Raw genomic sequence first — 19170 nt, forward strand, 5'->3', positions numbered from 1 at the left:
AATATTGTATACATTTTAAACTATAAAAATAAGGACTGGTGCCCCCTCCAGGGTGTTCCTGCCTTGCACCCAATGATTCTGGGTTGGTGCCGGACCCACCACGACCAAGAACTGGACAAGCGGTTACAGACAATGAATGAATGAATGAATCATGATAATAGTGATATTCTGACTTAATATAATGACATCATGCAGTTACGGGTAATATGCCGTATGTTCATTACGTGCTTCATTTAGGCATAGCGCCAATTCTGTGGTGGATGAATTTGCACCAAAAGGAGAGTGATTTCAGTAGTGTCAAGATGGTTGGGTTACAAAATATTCGATGTACAATAAACCACTGTAATTGTAAGATAAGGAAGAAGCACAGTACACTCAGCTTTATGTTTGGTTCCGTACAGTCCTGCTTGATTTATTACCATTGGTCCACCCTGAACATACTGAGCAAAATGTCAATGGACATCCAGCTTTGCCCTCAGTGGACCTATCGTCGTTTGAACAGCGTAATATTCATGTCCAGCCCTAAATAGAAGACTTACCTGCTTCTTCAACTGCTTACCTGTTTAGGCCTCCAAAACTCATACAGACTCCAAGGTTGCTTTTCTTCCTCCAGATAATTGGGAATTATTCCCTTAGACTTGCTCATATGCATCTATTTGTTTATTTTGTTTACGTTTTCATTTTGGAGTTGTGTAAAACTAGGTTGTGAAACCATCAGGTTGTATAAAACATAATATCGATACATTTGACTTGACTTTAATAATGGTTCTCAGACCTGGTTGGCCCCTGCCCAGCATGTTCAAGTTCTCTCCTCACTCAGTCATGCTATCACTTCAAAGAGGTGGTTAATTAGCTCATTAGTGCAATTATTTGTTTAGAGCAGAAGAAACTCCATAATGTGAAGAACAATGGCACCCAAGGACTAGGATTGGGGTTTTTTTCAAAGACAATCACACAAAAGGTAATTTGGTTTTCCTATTCTCTTGATTTCCTCCGTAATCATTCATTCATTCATTATCTGTAACTGGATAAGTTCAGGGTCACGGTGGGTCCAGAGCCTACTCAGAATCACTGGGTGCAGGGCAGGAACACACCCTTGAGGGGGCACTAGTCCCTCACAGGGCTTTTCTGTAATCAGGTAATTTCCAAATATTTTGCTGATCATATAGAGCAGTGGTTCTCAAACCTTTTAGACTAAGTATCACAAAATTATCAAACCAACACCTCTAAGTACGACCTGATTTTTACCACAGAAACATGTGCCTCTGGTTCTTCCTATGTCCTGGGTGCAAAAGATTAAGGCAAAATCTTGCTTGAATTTTTGCATGTTTTTGTTGATTTTTATTCACTGAAATTTGTATGCTAATGCAAATGTGCTTTAATATGCTACAGGTGAAAACAGCGCAGCGCTTGGGGCAGGTGCTCACAGCGGCTCTCTGTGGTTGTAGCAGTTGATGAAGGAGGGGCAGTGCTGTGTTAAACCTTGTTTTAGGGCTGTAATGATGTGATGAACAGCCAGGTTTTCCTTCTATTTTGTCTGTTTTTTTTCTAATTGAGTGTTTTCTTCCATTTGTCTTCATGTGTACAGAATTCTCGCTTTGTTTTTCTCTACTTTGTTTGCCTCTGGATTTACTCCTCCTGGGCTCCGGAGTATTCCTCGGGCTTAGTCTCAGCTTGTTTCTCTCATTTTTGCTTTGCCCTTTTTATAATACAATCCAAAATGCCCATGTCTGTCTCTAGCCTTTGCTTAGTTCAGTAAGCAACTGAAGCTGGGCTTTCATTACCCGGATTTCTCCAAAAACTAAGGGATCCACCCGCCATTCTCTTGCAGACGTAATCAACTACGGTTTATGTGTAGCAAGTTATATTTTTCTACAACACCAAGGAATTTCATTGGGGCAAATTATGAAAACCGTGAAACATTATGTAATTTACACAAAAACATTTTCAATTACTAATAAATTGCATAATTAAGCAGTATATTTTGAGATTAAGTAGTATATATATATTTTTGTAGCACCACTTCTTCACGTACATGTACCAGTTTGAGAACCACTTTCTGAGTGTACACAAAAAGAAAGGGGTTGTTGGTTTATGTACTTTATTTCCTTTGAACAGTCTAATAAACTTCTATTAGATACAAAGATGAGTTTTAATTCCATGTAGATAGTGAACATATACACCAATCAAGCATAACATTGACCACTTGCTTCTTTCTACACACTATCCATTCTCTCAGCTCCACTGACCATAAAGGAGCATTTTGTAGTTCTACAATTACAGCCAGTTCTCCTTCTGTTGCTCTGCGTGCTTTGTGTATTTAAAAACGTCAGCAAGACTTGTGTCTAATCCACTCAAACCAGCCCAACACACTAACATATGACTGCCACGTCAGTGTCATGCTGTGCTGAGAATGATCCACAACCCAAATAATACCTTCTCTGTGGTGGTCCTGATCACTGATGAACAGGGTGAAAGGGGCAAAGTATGCAAAGTATTCAGCAAATAGATGGATTACTGTCTGTAATTGAAGAGCCAGAGTGCTCCTGTATGATCAGTGGAGCTGAATGAATGGACAAAATGAAGAAACAAGTAGGTAGCCATTATGAAATGGTTTATCGATGCAAGCACTGTTATATTCACAGCATCATCTGGCCCATGCTTCCTAGATATCATCTTTGTTTGACCAGGCGGGAACATGCTGCCCCTCAACACAGGTTCATGATAAGTAATAATTAATCTCTCCACAATGCTTCAGGTTAGAAATGATCCATTATCACATGACAAAAAGTCTATCAACATTATGCTTGCTCCAGTCACTGCCACCAAGATTTGTTAAAGAGGCTTTTATCTAGAGCAGTTAAAGCTTTAATATAATTTAAGTGGGAGAACATTAGCAGATATTTGTTTCAGTATATAAACACTCTCCCAAGATCCATTATGTGTAAAACCATTCATTGGGCAACTGAATTTAAGCAAGCCAAAAACTGTTCCTAAATCAGTATGATTTTTGGTAAGAAATATGGGTCATATATCTAGAACAGTACTGGATTGGTGGGGCAGGATTTTAGAGTAACCAACACAAGCACTCACCATTCCAGTTGCTGTCGGATAAACAGAAAGAAGCCATGTTTTAAATAAATATGACAAAGTGAGCACAGCTACAAACTGCATTTGATCTGCACCTTTAAACAAGAGATAATGATTCACAATGTCCTTATTCATACAACATCATGGCCGTGGGATGAGACACTGGATAGAAAGGCGCAGAATGTGTACATTTTAAAGACCATTCAATAATAAAATATGTCAAACTACAGTAAAATACCCTCTCGCTACTGTTCCCAGAGATTAAGCCAGATTACACCAACGTTCATTATTCCTGCCAATTTAAATTAAGATAATTAAGACATCTGGAGTGACCTGCTTTCAAATGCTCTGCTCTTGAGAAACTTGCAGTATCAGAATTGCTTGCAGTTCTGCTTATAAGAAGCAGGAATCAAAAGCTTTTAATGTATCTAAAAGCTACAGCACAGTTTACAAATTACACTGTTAAAATAGCTCTTATAGATGGTTTTGGCCTAGAAGGAGGTTGTTTATTTTTTCTGCCCCCAAATTTATCATCAGCATGACATATAAATATTAAAAAATATACAAGCAGGGTCATTTTGGAGCATAAATAAATTGCTAAAGTAAGAGTGGAATCCACTTTTAAGAATTAAGTTTATATGATCCCCAGAAATGACTGTAAAAGCAAACAACAGCAAGAGAGTTAATTTTAAACTATAGAAATGTGACTTGCTAGAACTAGAGTATATGATTAAAACCTCCCTTAGAAGAATAAAACTTTTGGCTGGTCTTCACTACCAAACATACAGTCAGACCCTCCTAACACAGGCAAATACAGCAGAAAGGAACAGTGAACAGTGATGAGTGATACAGCTGTATGGTAAGGTCACTTCATACTCGGTTATACAAATGAACAACTGAGTCAAATGTTCTGATACATATCAACAATGTGGACATAAATCAGGAAGGGGCTTAACAGGAAGATCAGTTTCCATCGAGAAGCGGGCAGGAACCAGACATTGTATAAAATTCACATCCCAGACATTATACACATGCAAAGCAATCCTCTCGAAAAAAAAAAAAAAAAAAAAAAGTTGTTAGCCACAAGTGAGTTTAGATACTAATACACTAAACTTTGGTAGGAGCAGCAGCAACAAAGGCACTTTATTCCTTTTTTTTTTTTTTTTTTTTTAAATGACAGACTGTCTGGTCAGAACACAAAGTCAAAAGCTATAGCTACCATAAACCATTTGTACACAATTTGATTCTTTGCTGTCTTAGTCCTTCAAGCCTCTTTTAAGAGATATTCCAGATTGGGTTTCACTGTAAACCTCACCGCTGACTCACAATTCTGAATGCTTATGTGAGTTTGAGAACACACTTTCCGTGCACTCCCCAAAACTCCCCAATCATCACTCTCGCTCCAGTCCAACCCCACACAGCTGGAGAAGTGATCACTGAAAAGCGATCTTCCCCAGGCTCAAAGTTTATTCCAATGACCTTCTTTTCTCTCACACATTCCCTTATCTGCTGAAGTCTTACATTTCACTGTCAACTACTCTCTGAAACATCAACATCCTCCAGCCATGTCTACCACCTGATCTATATATATATATATAAAAAAAAGCCTTTGCAATCAGCCAGTCCACCTGGTCTTCTTTCTTATGACCACATTTCCAATAAGTCTATGAATACTGACTAACTCCTCCAACTGTTCCACCACATCAACTTCGCACTGATAGCACAGAACCCAGTTCTGACTCCATTTAAGCATGCAACCTTTTCAAAAAAGCACATAAGCACAATGAAATGACAAAAAACCTGTTGAAGCTTTTAAGCAATATGCCACCACTGAACAGACAGTTACAATATACACAAACACCTGTTTCACCACCTCAGAGACAGATACAGGCCTTCTGGATGAGAGCAAGAATTTATGAAGCCAGTGGCAGAACAGGAATTTTGAATCTACTAACATACTAGCTCCACAATGCTCTGGAGATATCACAGGGGCAACCATTAGTGTGGCAGAGCCTAAAGCGCTGAGCTGCAAATATTACAAACAGTACAGGTATACTCTGACACCAAATCTGCTTAAATCAATGATAGAATTATGATCAGTCAGTGATATTTTGGGGCCAGTCTTAATGTTTTAAGTGATCTAACCTTAGGAAACAAGCTATCACTTATTATGAAGAAATCAACATTGTGAATATAACACTAGCCACTCACATTTTAATATAATCTAAGCAGGAAGCATGCAGCGATCCTGCTGTGCTGCTCTTGAATATCAAAACAGCTGATGCTACCTGTAAACATTCAGCTTGAAGCCAGATCGATGCAGCCAGCTAGGGCTGAGTAACACATTTAACTTATACTTTCTTTTTGTCTTTTTGCTATTTACCTTTCAGAATTGTTGGATCCCTATAAACATATCAAGTTAAATCAGCTCATTGCACTGTGTTATTCAATGATGAATACAACACAGGAAATATTTAAACCCCATGGAATTGTTCAACCCATGTTTTTAGTTTTCTGGAACTTTCGACCAAGTTCCAAATGGTTGCTTGGTAGTTTGACACTGAAGGACACGTTTTCAAATAAACTTTTAAAAAACAAAAATATATATAAACAAAAGAAAATCTAGGTACAATCCTAATACATGTTTAAATCAAAATACATCACCTATGCCACATACATAACTGTATTTTGATCCGTAAGAGTCAGATGATGAAACTCTTTCTGAGCACAAATATGGGAGTCCACACCGTTTCTCCACTTTGCTTTCTCTCTGCTGTCAAACATCTGAATTTTCCCAAGTCTTTCAGTCCTGCCATGTGATTCTAAATTGCTGATCTGGGTCACAGTATGGATCAGGAAGCAGCTAGGGCCTTAATCAGGTAAAGTTTGTCGCCCTGTTCGCTGGTGAAGATGGGCGCCTTTTTGTAGTGGTCCACCAGCTCCTCCATGGAGCCAAACTTGCGCTGTCCAATGCAGTAAAGGTTATCCTTCAACTGCACTTTGAAATGCTTGTTTTTGGTCTGGGCCTTCAGTGATATGGAGAAGTCATTGGGCTACAAAGAGAGACATACATAGTGGGATCAGAGGAAATGAAAACAAACTTTATTAATATTAATATATTAAACAAGACCCTGTGTAAAATGTAAACAAATAAAGAGTCAGTGTAATGATATTCAAAAATAGTTAAGCCCAATATTTTACAGAAAATATCAAATATGAAAATCTTCAGAAAATCCCCGAAACCCCTACAACAAAACAAAACAAAACAAAAAAAAAAAACCACCCAGAAAACACCACTACATTCTCTGGGTCCAAACTCATTTAATATAGAGATGGAGGAAAATGACCTTTGGTCCAATGAATGGTATCGGCACATTACATGGGTGACTGGGTAAAGGATATACATAATTGCATATATACATAGGTGAACCAGGACTGTTGAGCATCTAAAATCTTACATTAAGTAATTGGCAAACATTTAAATTTCAAAACTTCAATTGGTCTCCTCAGTTCCCTAAGTATTGTTAAAAGAAGTGATGCAACACAAATGGCCCCCAAGTTTTTGAGACACATTGATGGCATCAAATTCTAAATGGAAATAAATAAATAATAATTATAATAAAAAATACATAATATGTAACAATTATATTATATAAGGTGTCTAGTTTCAATATAATATAGTGTGTAAATGCATATTTTGTCTTGTTTTTATTTCAGGCACAATCCTGTTTTTTAGGAAATGTGATCTTGGATAAAGTAAATAGCATCAAGAACAAACTGAAAGTTGGTCAAGTTTAATAAAACTAATAATGATCCACTGCGGGAGGGTGAAATGCAGCTACTCACAGAGGACTCGCTGTCTCTGATAAGGAAGTCTCCCTCAGTGCCTCGCTGGTTGAGGGCAACCTCTGCCTGGTGGCGAGTAACTTTGCCATAGTACCACTCCTTGCCAGCAAAACGTCCGGTCGATGAGGGCTCTATATAATCACAGTCTGGTGTGGGTGGTCCAGCCATGTTGGCAGAATTCTGCAATTCTTGCAGCATGGTCACGTAGTTCTTGGGCACTAGGCCAATCTGCCCGTCAGCTTTACGGCATTTCCACCATTCAGGGTCATTTTCGGGCTTCTCCAAAACATCCATCACTTCACCCTTCTCGAAGTTCAGCTCCTCATCATTACCTGAGCTGAAAGGATAGAGCGCTTGGACTGTGTGCAGTACTCTGTTGCCATTGGCACTGTGAACTACAGCAGCTAGCTTCTCAGACAAGCCCATTTCTCCACCAGTAGACCCATCAGCGTCCTCTGTCACGTAATTGGAGGGGAACCAGCCAGACCGGCCGTTGTAACTGCCTCGCCACCAGCCATCGCTGCACTTCTCCATGACTATGACCCTTGTGCCCTTAACAAGTGACAGCTCATCCTCTCGCTCTGCTGTATAGTTGAACTTCACCAGTGCTGGCAGGTTCAAATCATACAGCCGCTCACCATTGTCTGCATAAAAGTCTGCATCAGCGCTCGATGCTGTGTCTCTCATCCCTGTTTTCCGCTTCACCTTCCCGATCCCTGCAGATACATACATATATACACGTTACTAAAAACTTTCACTTGTAAATTAGATTCACAAAAACTTCTTGCTTACTTTGAGACAGACAGATAGATATTCATATAGACATGTGTGGTATATCACTCTCAACTCTGCAGTGACAAGGTGTAGTGATAATATGTTAGCTTGTATTGCGCTGGCAAGTGTGTATTAGACACAGCAGTGCTGCTAGGGTTCTAAAGCACTGGTTTTGGAGGAGGTTGGCATGGTGGTGCAGCAGTTTGAAATTGTTAGGTTTGTACTACAATAAAACGTACTTAAAAGAAATTAAATGTATTAATAATTTAATATAATTCACATTAATATAACATTTATTTTGTTGCAGAAGTGTGATCTCAAAATTAATGAAATTTTCAGTGTTTTTTCATATCACCAATAATATCGTTGTCGCCAAAATCCCTAAAGTATTGTGATATAATTTTAGAGCCATATTGCCTAACCCTAGTCCTTATGCTAAAGGTTTGATGCTAAATTTGAAAGCATCATGTTGCACGAACAAGGACGGCACAGTTAGAAGTGGGATAAGCAGTTAGTGGCAAGGTCTTTGTGCGCTGGCATGAACAGCCGAAGTTACTCAAGTACAAAGCATTCTATCAAATAAAATGGCCCAACATATGGCTGCAGACAAAGCTGACAAAATTTATATTAACCAACTGCAAGACAAATCCCCTATAGGAAAATCAGATGTTTGGGATGCCAAAACAACCAAATTTTTGCAAATGTATCTATGTGTTGGTAAGAGTTATATTGCCAGATACTATATGTTTATATCCACTGGCACATGAAATTAAACATTGTCATAGTTCCCTAAGGGGTCAAATATCAATTCAAGGCTTCATCTAAGCATGCATGTTAATTTCACAGAATTTGCTTGAAAGTAAAACAGTAATTAGAAAATTGTCATTTCAAATACTCTCCATTTCTGTGGGATCCATTTCCACACCCAAAAGGTACTGTGGTTTGTTACAAGCCAGGTGTAACAATGAGAGCTTGTGCAAAACACGCTTCAGAGCACTGAAATGTTGCTTTCCTCCCATTTACTGCAAACAGTAGCCAACTTGCTTGTGTCTGCATTAAACTGACATTCTGTTAGGAATATGGGTCAATACTTTTGAGGTCAAGGGGGACAAAGAACAGAGGCTGATTTATAACATTTCTAGGCATAGATTTGATCTTAATCATATGTGAACAGTAAAATTTAAGCACAGGTTATAAACATGAATTTGACATGAACATGTTCAAAGTTCATTGCAAGATTCACAGCAGACCTATGAACTTGTTGCATTGTCAATGCTACTGACTCTAATAAAAATCATTGAAAAATCTAAGCAATCTAAAAATATCTTATATTTTATATATGTTTTTTCATCTGGGGCTCCCCCAAGTGTATTTAATTTTTACAGCACTGTACTGAAATCAATGAGTAGGGGGAAGGTGCTAAGCCCAGAGCAGAAATGACTGAGGCTCTATTCTCTCCATTACAGGTCAGTGGAGCATCACAAACATTTTTAAACAGTAATTTTAAGGTAAAAATATTAGCTAGTGTTCTTTTAAATGAAAAGCTTTATGCCTCTCATCCACAAAGAGAGCAGCAATTCAAGTACAGGTATTTGTCTGTGCCTTTATTCAATGTTTTTGTCCGGTTCTGCACAGATTCAACCCTTATTCCATGCAATGCTGTTAACTGTTGTCTCCAGCCACACCCGCACTTCACAGCCCTATGCACAGTCTAATACTGCAATTCACCAACTGCAGCACTGAGAAAGTTACTGGGAATGTCTCACACAGTACAAGTCACATTGGAATGATTAGAGCACCCTCTGTCATAATTTGTTGGGAGAGAATGAAAGACAGATGGGGAGAGAGAGCAATTGGTGTAAGAACATACGAGTGAGTGTCAGGGCAGGTCCACTAGTGATGCCAAGGATTCCACCCAGTCAAATCACATTAGGTCAGGTCAAATGGGCTGGGTTGGAGAATTGCTGTAAAAACAGTGGAGTTTTAGGCCTCCGCAACATGCTGCCAGGGTCGGAAGGCGTGTACAAATGGTGTTACTGTAAAGGAATGTCCACTTGGCAGTGAGGTTCTCTCTGGCCCAGTCAAAAATTAAAATTAAATGCCTTCTGTAATTGTTCAGTCAAAAATTCTATACAGCAAGTACACTCAGGAAAAAAATGTATGGTAAAAATACATTATTAACACTAAAGGTACAACAGTGATTTTAGAGTCCCGTTGTGTTCCCTAAAAGGTACATTACAAATATCCATCTCTCCTTCTGGGTAAGAGAATGTAATCTTTCATTATATAAATTGTGTAAAATAATCTCCATAATGAACACCAGGCCTATAAACTTTCCTTACTACTACTTTTCCAAGGTCATTTGACATCAGACAGACAAATACGGACATTAAAAGACTCTACACTGAAGACATAGTTGCAGGCAGTGATATCACCTTTATTGAACAAGATCTTGTCTACAAAGTGACGTAGCAAATTTCTGAGACCAACTTGTAAATTGATCAGTGGGAATGCACTGTATCTCTGCAACAACTGGGGTAGCTTCAAATGCAAATCAAATGCACATCAATCTAAGCTAAAACAAAAACAAAATTCTAAAACAAAAAACAGACTCCAGAGATGAAAGGTCAAATGATTTAATATAAAAAGCATCAGTATTTTCCTCCTTGCTCCTTCTTTGCTTAAATAATTATTAATAATAATAACAATAATAATAGACAGAGATTCCTGTAATGCGTTTTGCATTACAAATGCACCCACCCCTGGATATCTGCTCCAAGTGGTTGTTTTAAATGGAAGTGTGGATCAACCAGGTGTATGAGGATAAATGTGTATACAGTGTGATCTGGGATTTTAAAAAGCATGCTGGATCTTGTCAGCTTAGGGTGTGTACACTCTCATGCACAGCAAATGGAAAATGAGTCCCAGTGAAGAGGTGCAATACAAGCACTCTAAATGTTTAAATGAGGAACCACAAAGCTCACATAATCTACCATCTGTGGACACTAGAGCATACAGACCAAACCTGTTAGTGATTTTAAGTTTGCCATTATTATTTCATGCAGTGGCTTAAGTTACCTGCCTACAGTTTTAGTCAGTCAGTCATTCTGGTTGCTTTCATATCCAAAAAAAAGAATGTCACAGGCATTCCAGACTTCATATCTTTCGCAAAGACAGATTAGCCTAGACCAGGGCTGCCCAGATTTGGTCCACAAACAAACAAACAAATATAAAATAAAGTTAAAAATAACACCTCTTCCTACTCACCAAGTGTTATTAAGAACCATTTCAAAATCTAGCATTCTTAAAAGAATAAAGGCATTTTTTGTTGTTTTTTGTTATAATATTAGTTTGTCTGCAAGTACTGTAAAGTGTCATGTTTATGTGAGTGTGTGATGTATTTATGCCTCTGGTTAAGTATAAGCACTGAACAAGAATAAGGGTTGGGGAAGAACTAACAGTAAAAGAGGAGGAGTAAATAGGAAATACTGAGAATGCTAACTTCTTTTAAACAGCAAAGAAAAGGAAAAGAGGAGAAAAAAAAAACATGAGGAAAATGGAGTTATTGTATGGGGTTGTTTTTTTTTCTACGACGTCAGCCTTTCTTTCCTGTGAAATTCCTGAGCCAAGGATAGTTGGATAGTTGGGAATTAAGCCACGTAGCTCCATGAGGCTGTAAATCTGAGAACCTGTGTGAAGGCATTTGTTTTTGCCCTTTTGCTTTCAATTTTTGTCATTAAGATACTGCTTATAACCTGACACAGAACGGTCATCTACAAAAACTGTGCTTGGCTCTCTCTGCCTTTGCAAATTTCAGTCTTTTGTCCATCCTGCACTCTCGCTGTGTGGACTTCCCTCCATTTCACAGTCTTTCCTACCAGCAAACACACACTGCAGGCTAATATAGATTAGCCACTTCCCCTGGGCTGAACATCCTATTGTTCTCTGATACGTCAGAGTAAGTGTGCTGCATTACAGAGCCAAGATCCCACGCACGTACAGCCACAAAAGATGAATTTAAAAGGCCTTGTAGCTTCCAAACTCTTAACATTAAAGAAATTTTAAAAAATAATATAGAGTACAATAACAGTAGCAAGTAAATTAGCACAGCAAATCCTGCAGCATTTGATGTTTAAAAAATGTAAAGCACTGAGAGAAGGGGGGGAGATAAATAATCAAACAAAAAACTATACAGACAGACACACAGTGTGTAATGTGTGTGTGTGTATATATATATATATATATATATATATATATATATATATATATATATATATATATATATATATATATATATATATATATATATATAAAATATATATGTATATATATATATATAAATAAAACGGAGGGGGGAAACCCACAAAAGCTGTCTTGCCCTGTTCTGCTGCCTGATAGCAGTGCAGAAATAGACTTGAAACCACACATATGAAACATCAAAGCAGAAAACATCAGCAGATACATTAAACCAGACAGTACTGCACATTACATATTTCCCCTAAAGAAAACCATCTATCCAGCATTCAATGCCAGTAAAATTTCATCCAAACACCGTATGATAATGCAGCTTGTGGACCAATGAATCTTGGGTCACTCTTGATATCTAGGCTAAATCTCTGTTAACACAGAAAGCTGATAGCAATTTTCATGAAACGAGCTAACCACTGTTCCATTTCACAGGTTAAGAGAAGATGAAACAGTCACAAAGCCCATTTGAATGCAGCTTCTTGTAACAAGCCACAGTCTTCTTTGTGTAATAGGATTTTTTTTGTAATCTTGTATGGACTACAGTAACTCTGAGGTATACCAATCTTTATTACCACAACTCAAGTTAGTCCTAAAAGCTTAAGACATTCTACTCATTTGTACAAAAACCCATGAATATATTGCACCAGTTCTACCATCTCTACACAAGCTCTACACAAATTCAGAATTCCTTTCGTAGGTTTAATGTGCTTTAAAAGGACTAAATGCCCCTATTTACAAAATGGTATAGTAAGATATAATACAATACAAGGCCAAATGTTCTGTTACAATATTACATTTTAATAAGTTGAATTTTTTTCTATTTTTAAACAGAAAATACTAACATATTATTGCCCAAATGTTCTACAAACATCTGCAAAATTGTTGCGTGCTGACACTACAATGGCCACTGACATTTATATTATGTGAACACATCATGACACTGAACATGATGAAACAGCTGAAGGAGTGAATTAAGTAGAAACCCAATACACATTTTGCACAGTTTAGTTTATTTACAGTGAAAACTGTAAATTTACAGTTTAGAAAAACAGTTTGGAGGTTAATTTATTTTATTGCTCTAATTTGACATTAGCTACCTTTGACAAAAGTTTTTCACCTTGCCTTCATATATCACAGAAGAATAACTAGGAGCAATTTCTGATGCAGACCTTAAAGGCACTCCACTTGTTTTTAGGTATACAACGTGCATTTTAAACTTAAAATGCCAAGGAATATGAATTTAACCATGTTACATTGAGTATGTATTTCTGTAGTACTGTAGTTAAACAGGAGTTAAAATTGCTGTGAGTGCTAGACAGTGGTATAAACATGGCATCATAAACAACATAGCATCAGTAGTGGAGCAGTAACACCAGCCAAAACCCCAAGGAAATATCTCTGAAGCTAAACTGGGTTTGGTTGCTCATGCTGCGGACATAACCTGTGTGTTGGACGATGAGGTAACTTTGAATTCTGTGATATTGTACTGAGGGACCACGCTACCCCAGCTGACCAAATGCTGGCCAGCAAAATATATTTGCATTTCAGGAAACTCCTGCCACCTATAATAATTTTAATGAAGTCTGGATATATGACAAGACGCATGAAATCTTTCATTACAGCTGTCCTTCAGATAAACTAATGGAATCCTTAAACAGCTTTAGAACATGCTGGAATATGGTATGGACTTTTTTTTTTTTGTAATCTTGTATGGACTACTGTAACTCTCTGAGGTATACCAATCTTTATTACCACAATTCACAAGCTTAAGCCCTTCTCAGCATATATATCGCATGCACAGATAACTGCGAGTAAGTCAACAAAAGACAAAAATGAAACCAGTGGCAAAGTTTAATTCCAAAAAAGAGCGGTGTTTATCTCAAACATGTTGCCCTTCCTCAGCCGGTGGATGGGGCAGATACTCCATGGCTCCTAAACAGAGAATGCGCTTCTCATTTGTCATCACTTTTATTTAGCCAATCAGCAGTCAGATTTAACTGTCCATCATTTAGTGATGCAGCAAATGGAGTCACAGTCCCACCTGCAGGGGTTTATTGGTTTTTCTGGCAGTGCTGAGGGAAACAGGTCAGTGCTTAAAAAAAAAATTCCTCATTCCATCATTTTCATCAAGTTTTAAACCCAATTTCCTATATTTGTATTTAGCATTAAATGCTCAGGAAATGTAATTGTTAAACATTACAAACCCATAGCCCATCTGTATTGGCAAAGACAATGCTTTTGGTGGCTTTTCCTTTTAAACTTCTCTTCACCTGGATATATTGTAATGTTTCAATACACTATATAAGTATTTCTCTACTTAACATCCCTGTGTTTTTTCCCCTTTTTGAGTGTAGAAAGCATCAAATCCCAAATGTTTATATTTACAAAATTTCAATAAAAATCAAGTTGTTCAGTGAAAACATTTGATATTTTTCCTTTACACATTTGTTACAGAAACAAGGGTCAAGACAACGGGAGAAATATCACATTGATTTACATACATTTCACAAGTATATCAAAAAGTGCCCTGAAAATTTTTACTCAACTACTTGGATTGTAAAAGGCCTCAGAAAAGAACAGGACAGAAAAATAAAGGAAACTGTAAATATAATGAATCTGAAATACATCTGAAAGAATAAAAGGGAGAAATTCCCAAATCCATATATAGAAATATAGAAAAAGACAATGTGGATGGACAAACAGACTGACTGACGCTCAGACGTTTGTGAATCATTAGCCCCTTGTTTCCTCACTTCCTCCTTTGCTTGCTCAAAGGAACTTGGGAGAAATCTGTCTCAAATTAGACAACTTCCTCTCCGAGCAGAGGCCGAACGACAGGAAAGAGAGTGAGAGAGAGCAAGAGAGGCAGGCAGCAAAATATCTACAGGATCTTTTAAGCAGATCCTCTTTAAACTATATTAAATAACATTTGTTTATACACATTCAGACACAAATTTATTTTAATATTTGACGTTCTACAATTACAGACTGTATTTCATCCATTGCTCTGCATACTCAGTTAGCCCCTTTTACCATTTTTTTTGATAACCAGGAGCAAGTATTTTTTGCGTAGTGGATCATACTTGGTGACAATGATATGTATGCTGTGCTAGCATGAATGGATCAGACACAGCAGTGTTGCTTGAGTTTTAAAACACCTCCTTGTCACTGCTGGACTGAAAAATATCTCACCAATAGTATTCTGTGGCCACTAACGGAGAAGTAAACAATGACTAACTAACAGTGCAGCAACAGATGTGCTGCTTTTACAGAATTAGCATGACTGACATTGAGAGTTTGTTTAGTTAAATGTCATGTCTAGGATTTCCCATGTGCTTATATTGCTCATTTTATACCTTACTCAATAAACCATTGCTATCCAAATATTTAAAGAACATACTGTACAATCTTTCCCTCAGTTTTGTTTCAAAAATTGTTAACACAGTGTCAAATTTTCTACATTTATCCTGCAGCAAAACATTTAATGCTGAATGCACAGCAGAGCATCAAGCAGTGAATTCTGTGAATTGTTAGTGTACTGTTATGTTAAAGCATACCATACATAGACATACATAAAGATACTGAAATAAATGTTTAATATTACGAGTGACTGAACTGAAGTGCAATGGTAAAGTGTGTCAGTGAAGATGTGAAGATTCCTGTGAAAGCCTTCTGTAATCACATTCCTGTGATAACATCCCTATCAACCAAAGCCACCCCAGTGGAGAGGAGCTGCACTCTCATCAATCAGTGCCGAGAGTAAAGATGACACAAAGCCTGCAGTGTTAAAGAATATGAAATATGGAGCTGCCATTGCCTGACTGAATCCCACTCATGAGAGGAAACCCCCAGAACAGCTAACACAGCTTCTCCCTTTAAAATAAAAGTAGTAGTGTAGGCCTACTTAGTCTCAGGGTAGTTACTAAATAATGTATAATAGCTACTGATTAATAATCCTCAAGACAAAATTAAACAGATATTAACTGCATTCTATTTTATATAACTCAAGTCAAATTAATTGAGTCATGTTTTGGGCGATTAGTGAGGGGTTATTTTTCAACACCAGTCCTTCACTTTGTATGAACATTGTAAAATCAAAGGTCCTACACGGATTACATACTTTTATAATATTTTCTACCTCAATTACAATAGTTGCTTATTACTAATAAATGTTATAATAAGTGAAAACATAGTTATTAAACTTATTATACAACTTTCTATCTTGGTAAACTAAGACACTTTTGTTTCCCTCTTTTGCTTTTAAAAAACTAAACAATCAAAAAGAACCTTCAAAGTATGCCAAAATATAGATGCAGGTAAACCAACCAAACGAAAATTTTGTCGGAAACAGAGGTGAGAAAATAAAGAAAACAAGGCAGACATTTATGTGTACGTGAGGAAAACGAATATCCAGAGTTAGTCACACGCGGCTGATTGCAGTGTGCGAGTAAGGGAGCGGGACAATTACAGGCTTCCACAGGAGCTTCCACAGAGCCCTAACCGAGCTCCAGCAGCCTCTCCTCTAGCACACCCAGATGCGAAAAACTTTTTATTTCTTCCCCACATACAAGCAAATATATTTGTTCTCTCATAACTCGCTCCCAAACATATCCTCACTGTCATTTGGCTTCTCACAACATGCAAATTTGTGTTAAGGCGAAGGGAAACGCAACAAAGGCGCGAGGAAAGAAGGGGGAAAAAAATCCTGACAAGTTCCCACCCAGAGGCGAGAGGGAAAAACAAGCTTTTCAAAACTCCTTAATACGACAAAACAACACATTTTGCTTAAAAATAACCAGTTTCATCCGTAGTTAAAATGTAAACACAGAAAAAGAGAGACAACGGAAAAAATACAAAGGAAAGGGGGTAAAAAACTCACGGAAGAAGTGCTTGAAAAGGTTAGCCATATCCATTTTGGGCTCTCCTCCCGGCGAGTGTTCCCTCAGCAGCTGTGGAGCTGTTCCATGTGATACGCCCACCAGCGGACTGACTGTACAACTGGCCATGTGACCATTCTTGGCCACTCATAGGGCACTGCTCATTCCGGCCCCACACATACAGACAGTCGTAGTTCCTCAGGCGATGAACTAGGTAATCGCTTCGAACCTTAACCAAGACGCCAAACTTTTCATCACTATGACTCATAATCCCATGATTGTGCGTGTGGAAGAACAAACTCCACTGCGACAAAACACCAAGAGTTGCAAAGCACAGTGATGAACCACAACGCCTTTGGAGTCCACACATCCACAATTATCTCCATTTTCGCCAAACATCCTCTTTCTTATGAATCCAGAATCTGAACCGATTTACTTTGCCAACCAACGAGTAATGTCTGATATGTAAGACCCTGAAGCACACACATACACACTCAAAAATAAGACATTATAAGGGCAAATATATATCCTGCCTTTAGTCTTTAACAAAATGTGTGTGGTTCAAACGTTAGGGTAAATAATAGCATGCAACTTGACTGCACGTAAAGGTGCACGCTAATAAATATGTTTTGCAGCTCACATAAAACCAACCTGCCACTCAACAATAACACTCAAATAGAACATAAACACACAAATAGAGTCACTTGCACAGAAACAAAAATTGGTTAATGTTAGTTGTTTTATGTGGTAAATGTGGTCTCATCAGAAGGAGAGCAGGTATAAAATGTAATTACTCGTTACTAATTCATGTCATAATTAGTTACAGCCAAGAAACTAATGAGGTCTCATGAGAGAGGCTGCAGCCAAAAGATGCAGGCCTTTGGATTAAACTGGCTCTCCCACATCTGAATTTGTTGTGTTGTGGGGAGCTCACAAATGGAAATGCTCAAATTAGTAAAGTTTTTCACATGATTATAATGATAGACATAATTTCTACTTTTCAGAAGCACAGCCTTGTACTGCTGTACAGCAAAGACTGTCCACAGCATCAGTGCACAGATAAACTGAAGATGATGCCAGCATATTTACACCTAACAATGACATTGCTCTCCCTCAGAGAGATGTCTAAGGACTCAGGGACTTTTGTTTCTGAGTAACTTTTTAGTTCTCCTTTTTAGAAGCAGTAAAAAGACCAAATCTTTTTCAGTTCTGTTGGAAATTCTGCTCTTTAGCAATTCTCAAATTGCATCAGCCATGCACCTCCAACAACTGACCAACAAATACTTTTATAAATATTACAAGGGATATTTTGTATTCGGATTGCACAGTCAATTGAGTAATGAAGGATTTAGAGCAAAAGAATGAGAGTAAGCACAAGGTAAGAGAATGAAGGTGTGAGAAAATAGACTGACAGACAGAGAGAAAGTGAGAAAGACAGACAAAAGAACATACAGCAAGAGATAAAATGAAAAAAGAACAAAGGGCTGAAACGTATGCATGAGAGAGAAAGGTTTGTGCAAACTAAAATTGTTGTATGGTTTACAGGGGTGAAACAATGTAGGTGACACTGCTATCACAAAATCAAACTGCAGCACTGTATCATGATGAAAGCAGTAATGCAGGAGGCTCTGTGGCATTCTCACACTTTCATTTTCTATTATCTTCTATACAGAGCTAGGCATGTATCAATACAATAATGTATAACAAAAATTATGTTGCATTGTATTGTGTTTAAGCATATAATGTTGTTGCACAACAAAACCCAACAAAAAAGTGTTTTAACAAAAAACTAATTTATCAACACTAAGTAGTTTTAAGTACTTCTAAACTTTAAGTTAGAAATGTAAATGTAATAAATTATTAAATAAAAATACAAAAAAATATAAAAATAAAGTTAATAAGTAAATAAACTGCTTCTTTGATGGTATGCTAAGAACTGACTGTTGCCGTAGTTGGAAAACCAGCACTGCTGGATTCTGAAGCCACAGGTACTGTGGAAGACCAAGATTTACCAATGATTTATATATTTAATTGAATAAATTCAACACTAAGTCAACACTAATCTAACAAGATTAGAAAAGAACTTCATACAATGTAAGATCACCTCACTAAACACTGTTTCAAAGTGGTGAACTCCTGATGTCCAGTAGCTGTTTATTCAACAAGTTATTAAAAAGAATACACGTAATAGGAAAGACCTGGCAGCTCCATAGATTCTGAGGACATGTACAGGTATCCCCACACTCTTGATTTGTCAGACACACAAGTCCACCAGTAAACAAGCCCAGAGCATGATGTTTTTAGTAAACCCCACAGGTCACTCATCAAATTCATT

At 37.6% G+C, this 19170-nt stretch overlaps 1 protein-coding gene across 4 annotated transcripts in view; it reads right to left on the bottom strand.

Moving 5' to 3' along the window:
- Positions 1–2092: 2092 nt before the first annotated feature.
- nck1b (NCK adaptor protein 1b) overlaps positions 2093–19170 on the bottom strand; it is a 55586-nt gene continuing 38508 nt past the window's right edge. For 3 of the 4 annotated variants that reach the window (XM_066683219.1, XM_066683222.1, XM_066683218.1), the window contains 2 exons: positions 6937–7652; positions 2093–6143 (listed from right to left, as the gene is read on the bottom strand). In XM_066683219.1, the coding sequence (XP_066539316.1) occupies positions 5943–6143; positions 6937–7652 (917 nt within the window). In that variant the 3' untranslated portion in view covers positions 2093–5942. Of the gene's footprint in view, positions 6144–6936; positions 7653–16837; positions 16990–19170 lie in introns of those variants that run through there. The other variant, XM_066683220.1, reaches the window with a different exon arrangement.

Source organism: Hoplias malabaricus, chromosome 10, assembly GCF_029633855.1.
Source record: "Hoplias malabaricus isolate fHopMal1 chromosome 10, fHopMal1.hap1, whole genome shotgun sequence".
Classification (NCBI taxonomy): Eukaryota; Metazoa; Chordata; class Actinopteri; order Characiformes; family Erythrinidae; genus Hoplias; species Hoplias malabaricus.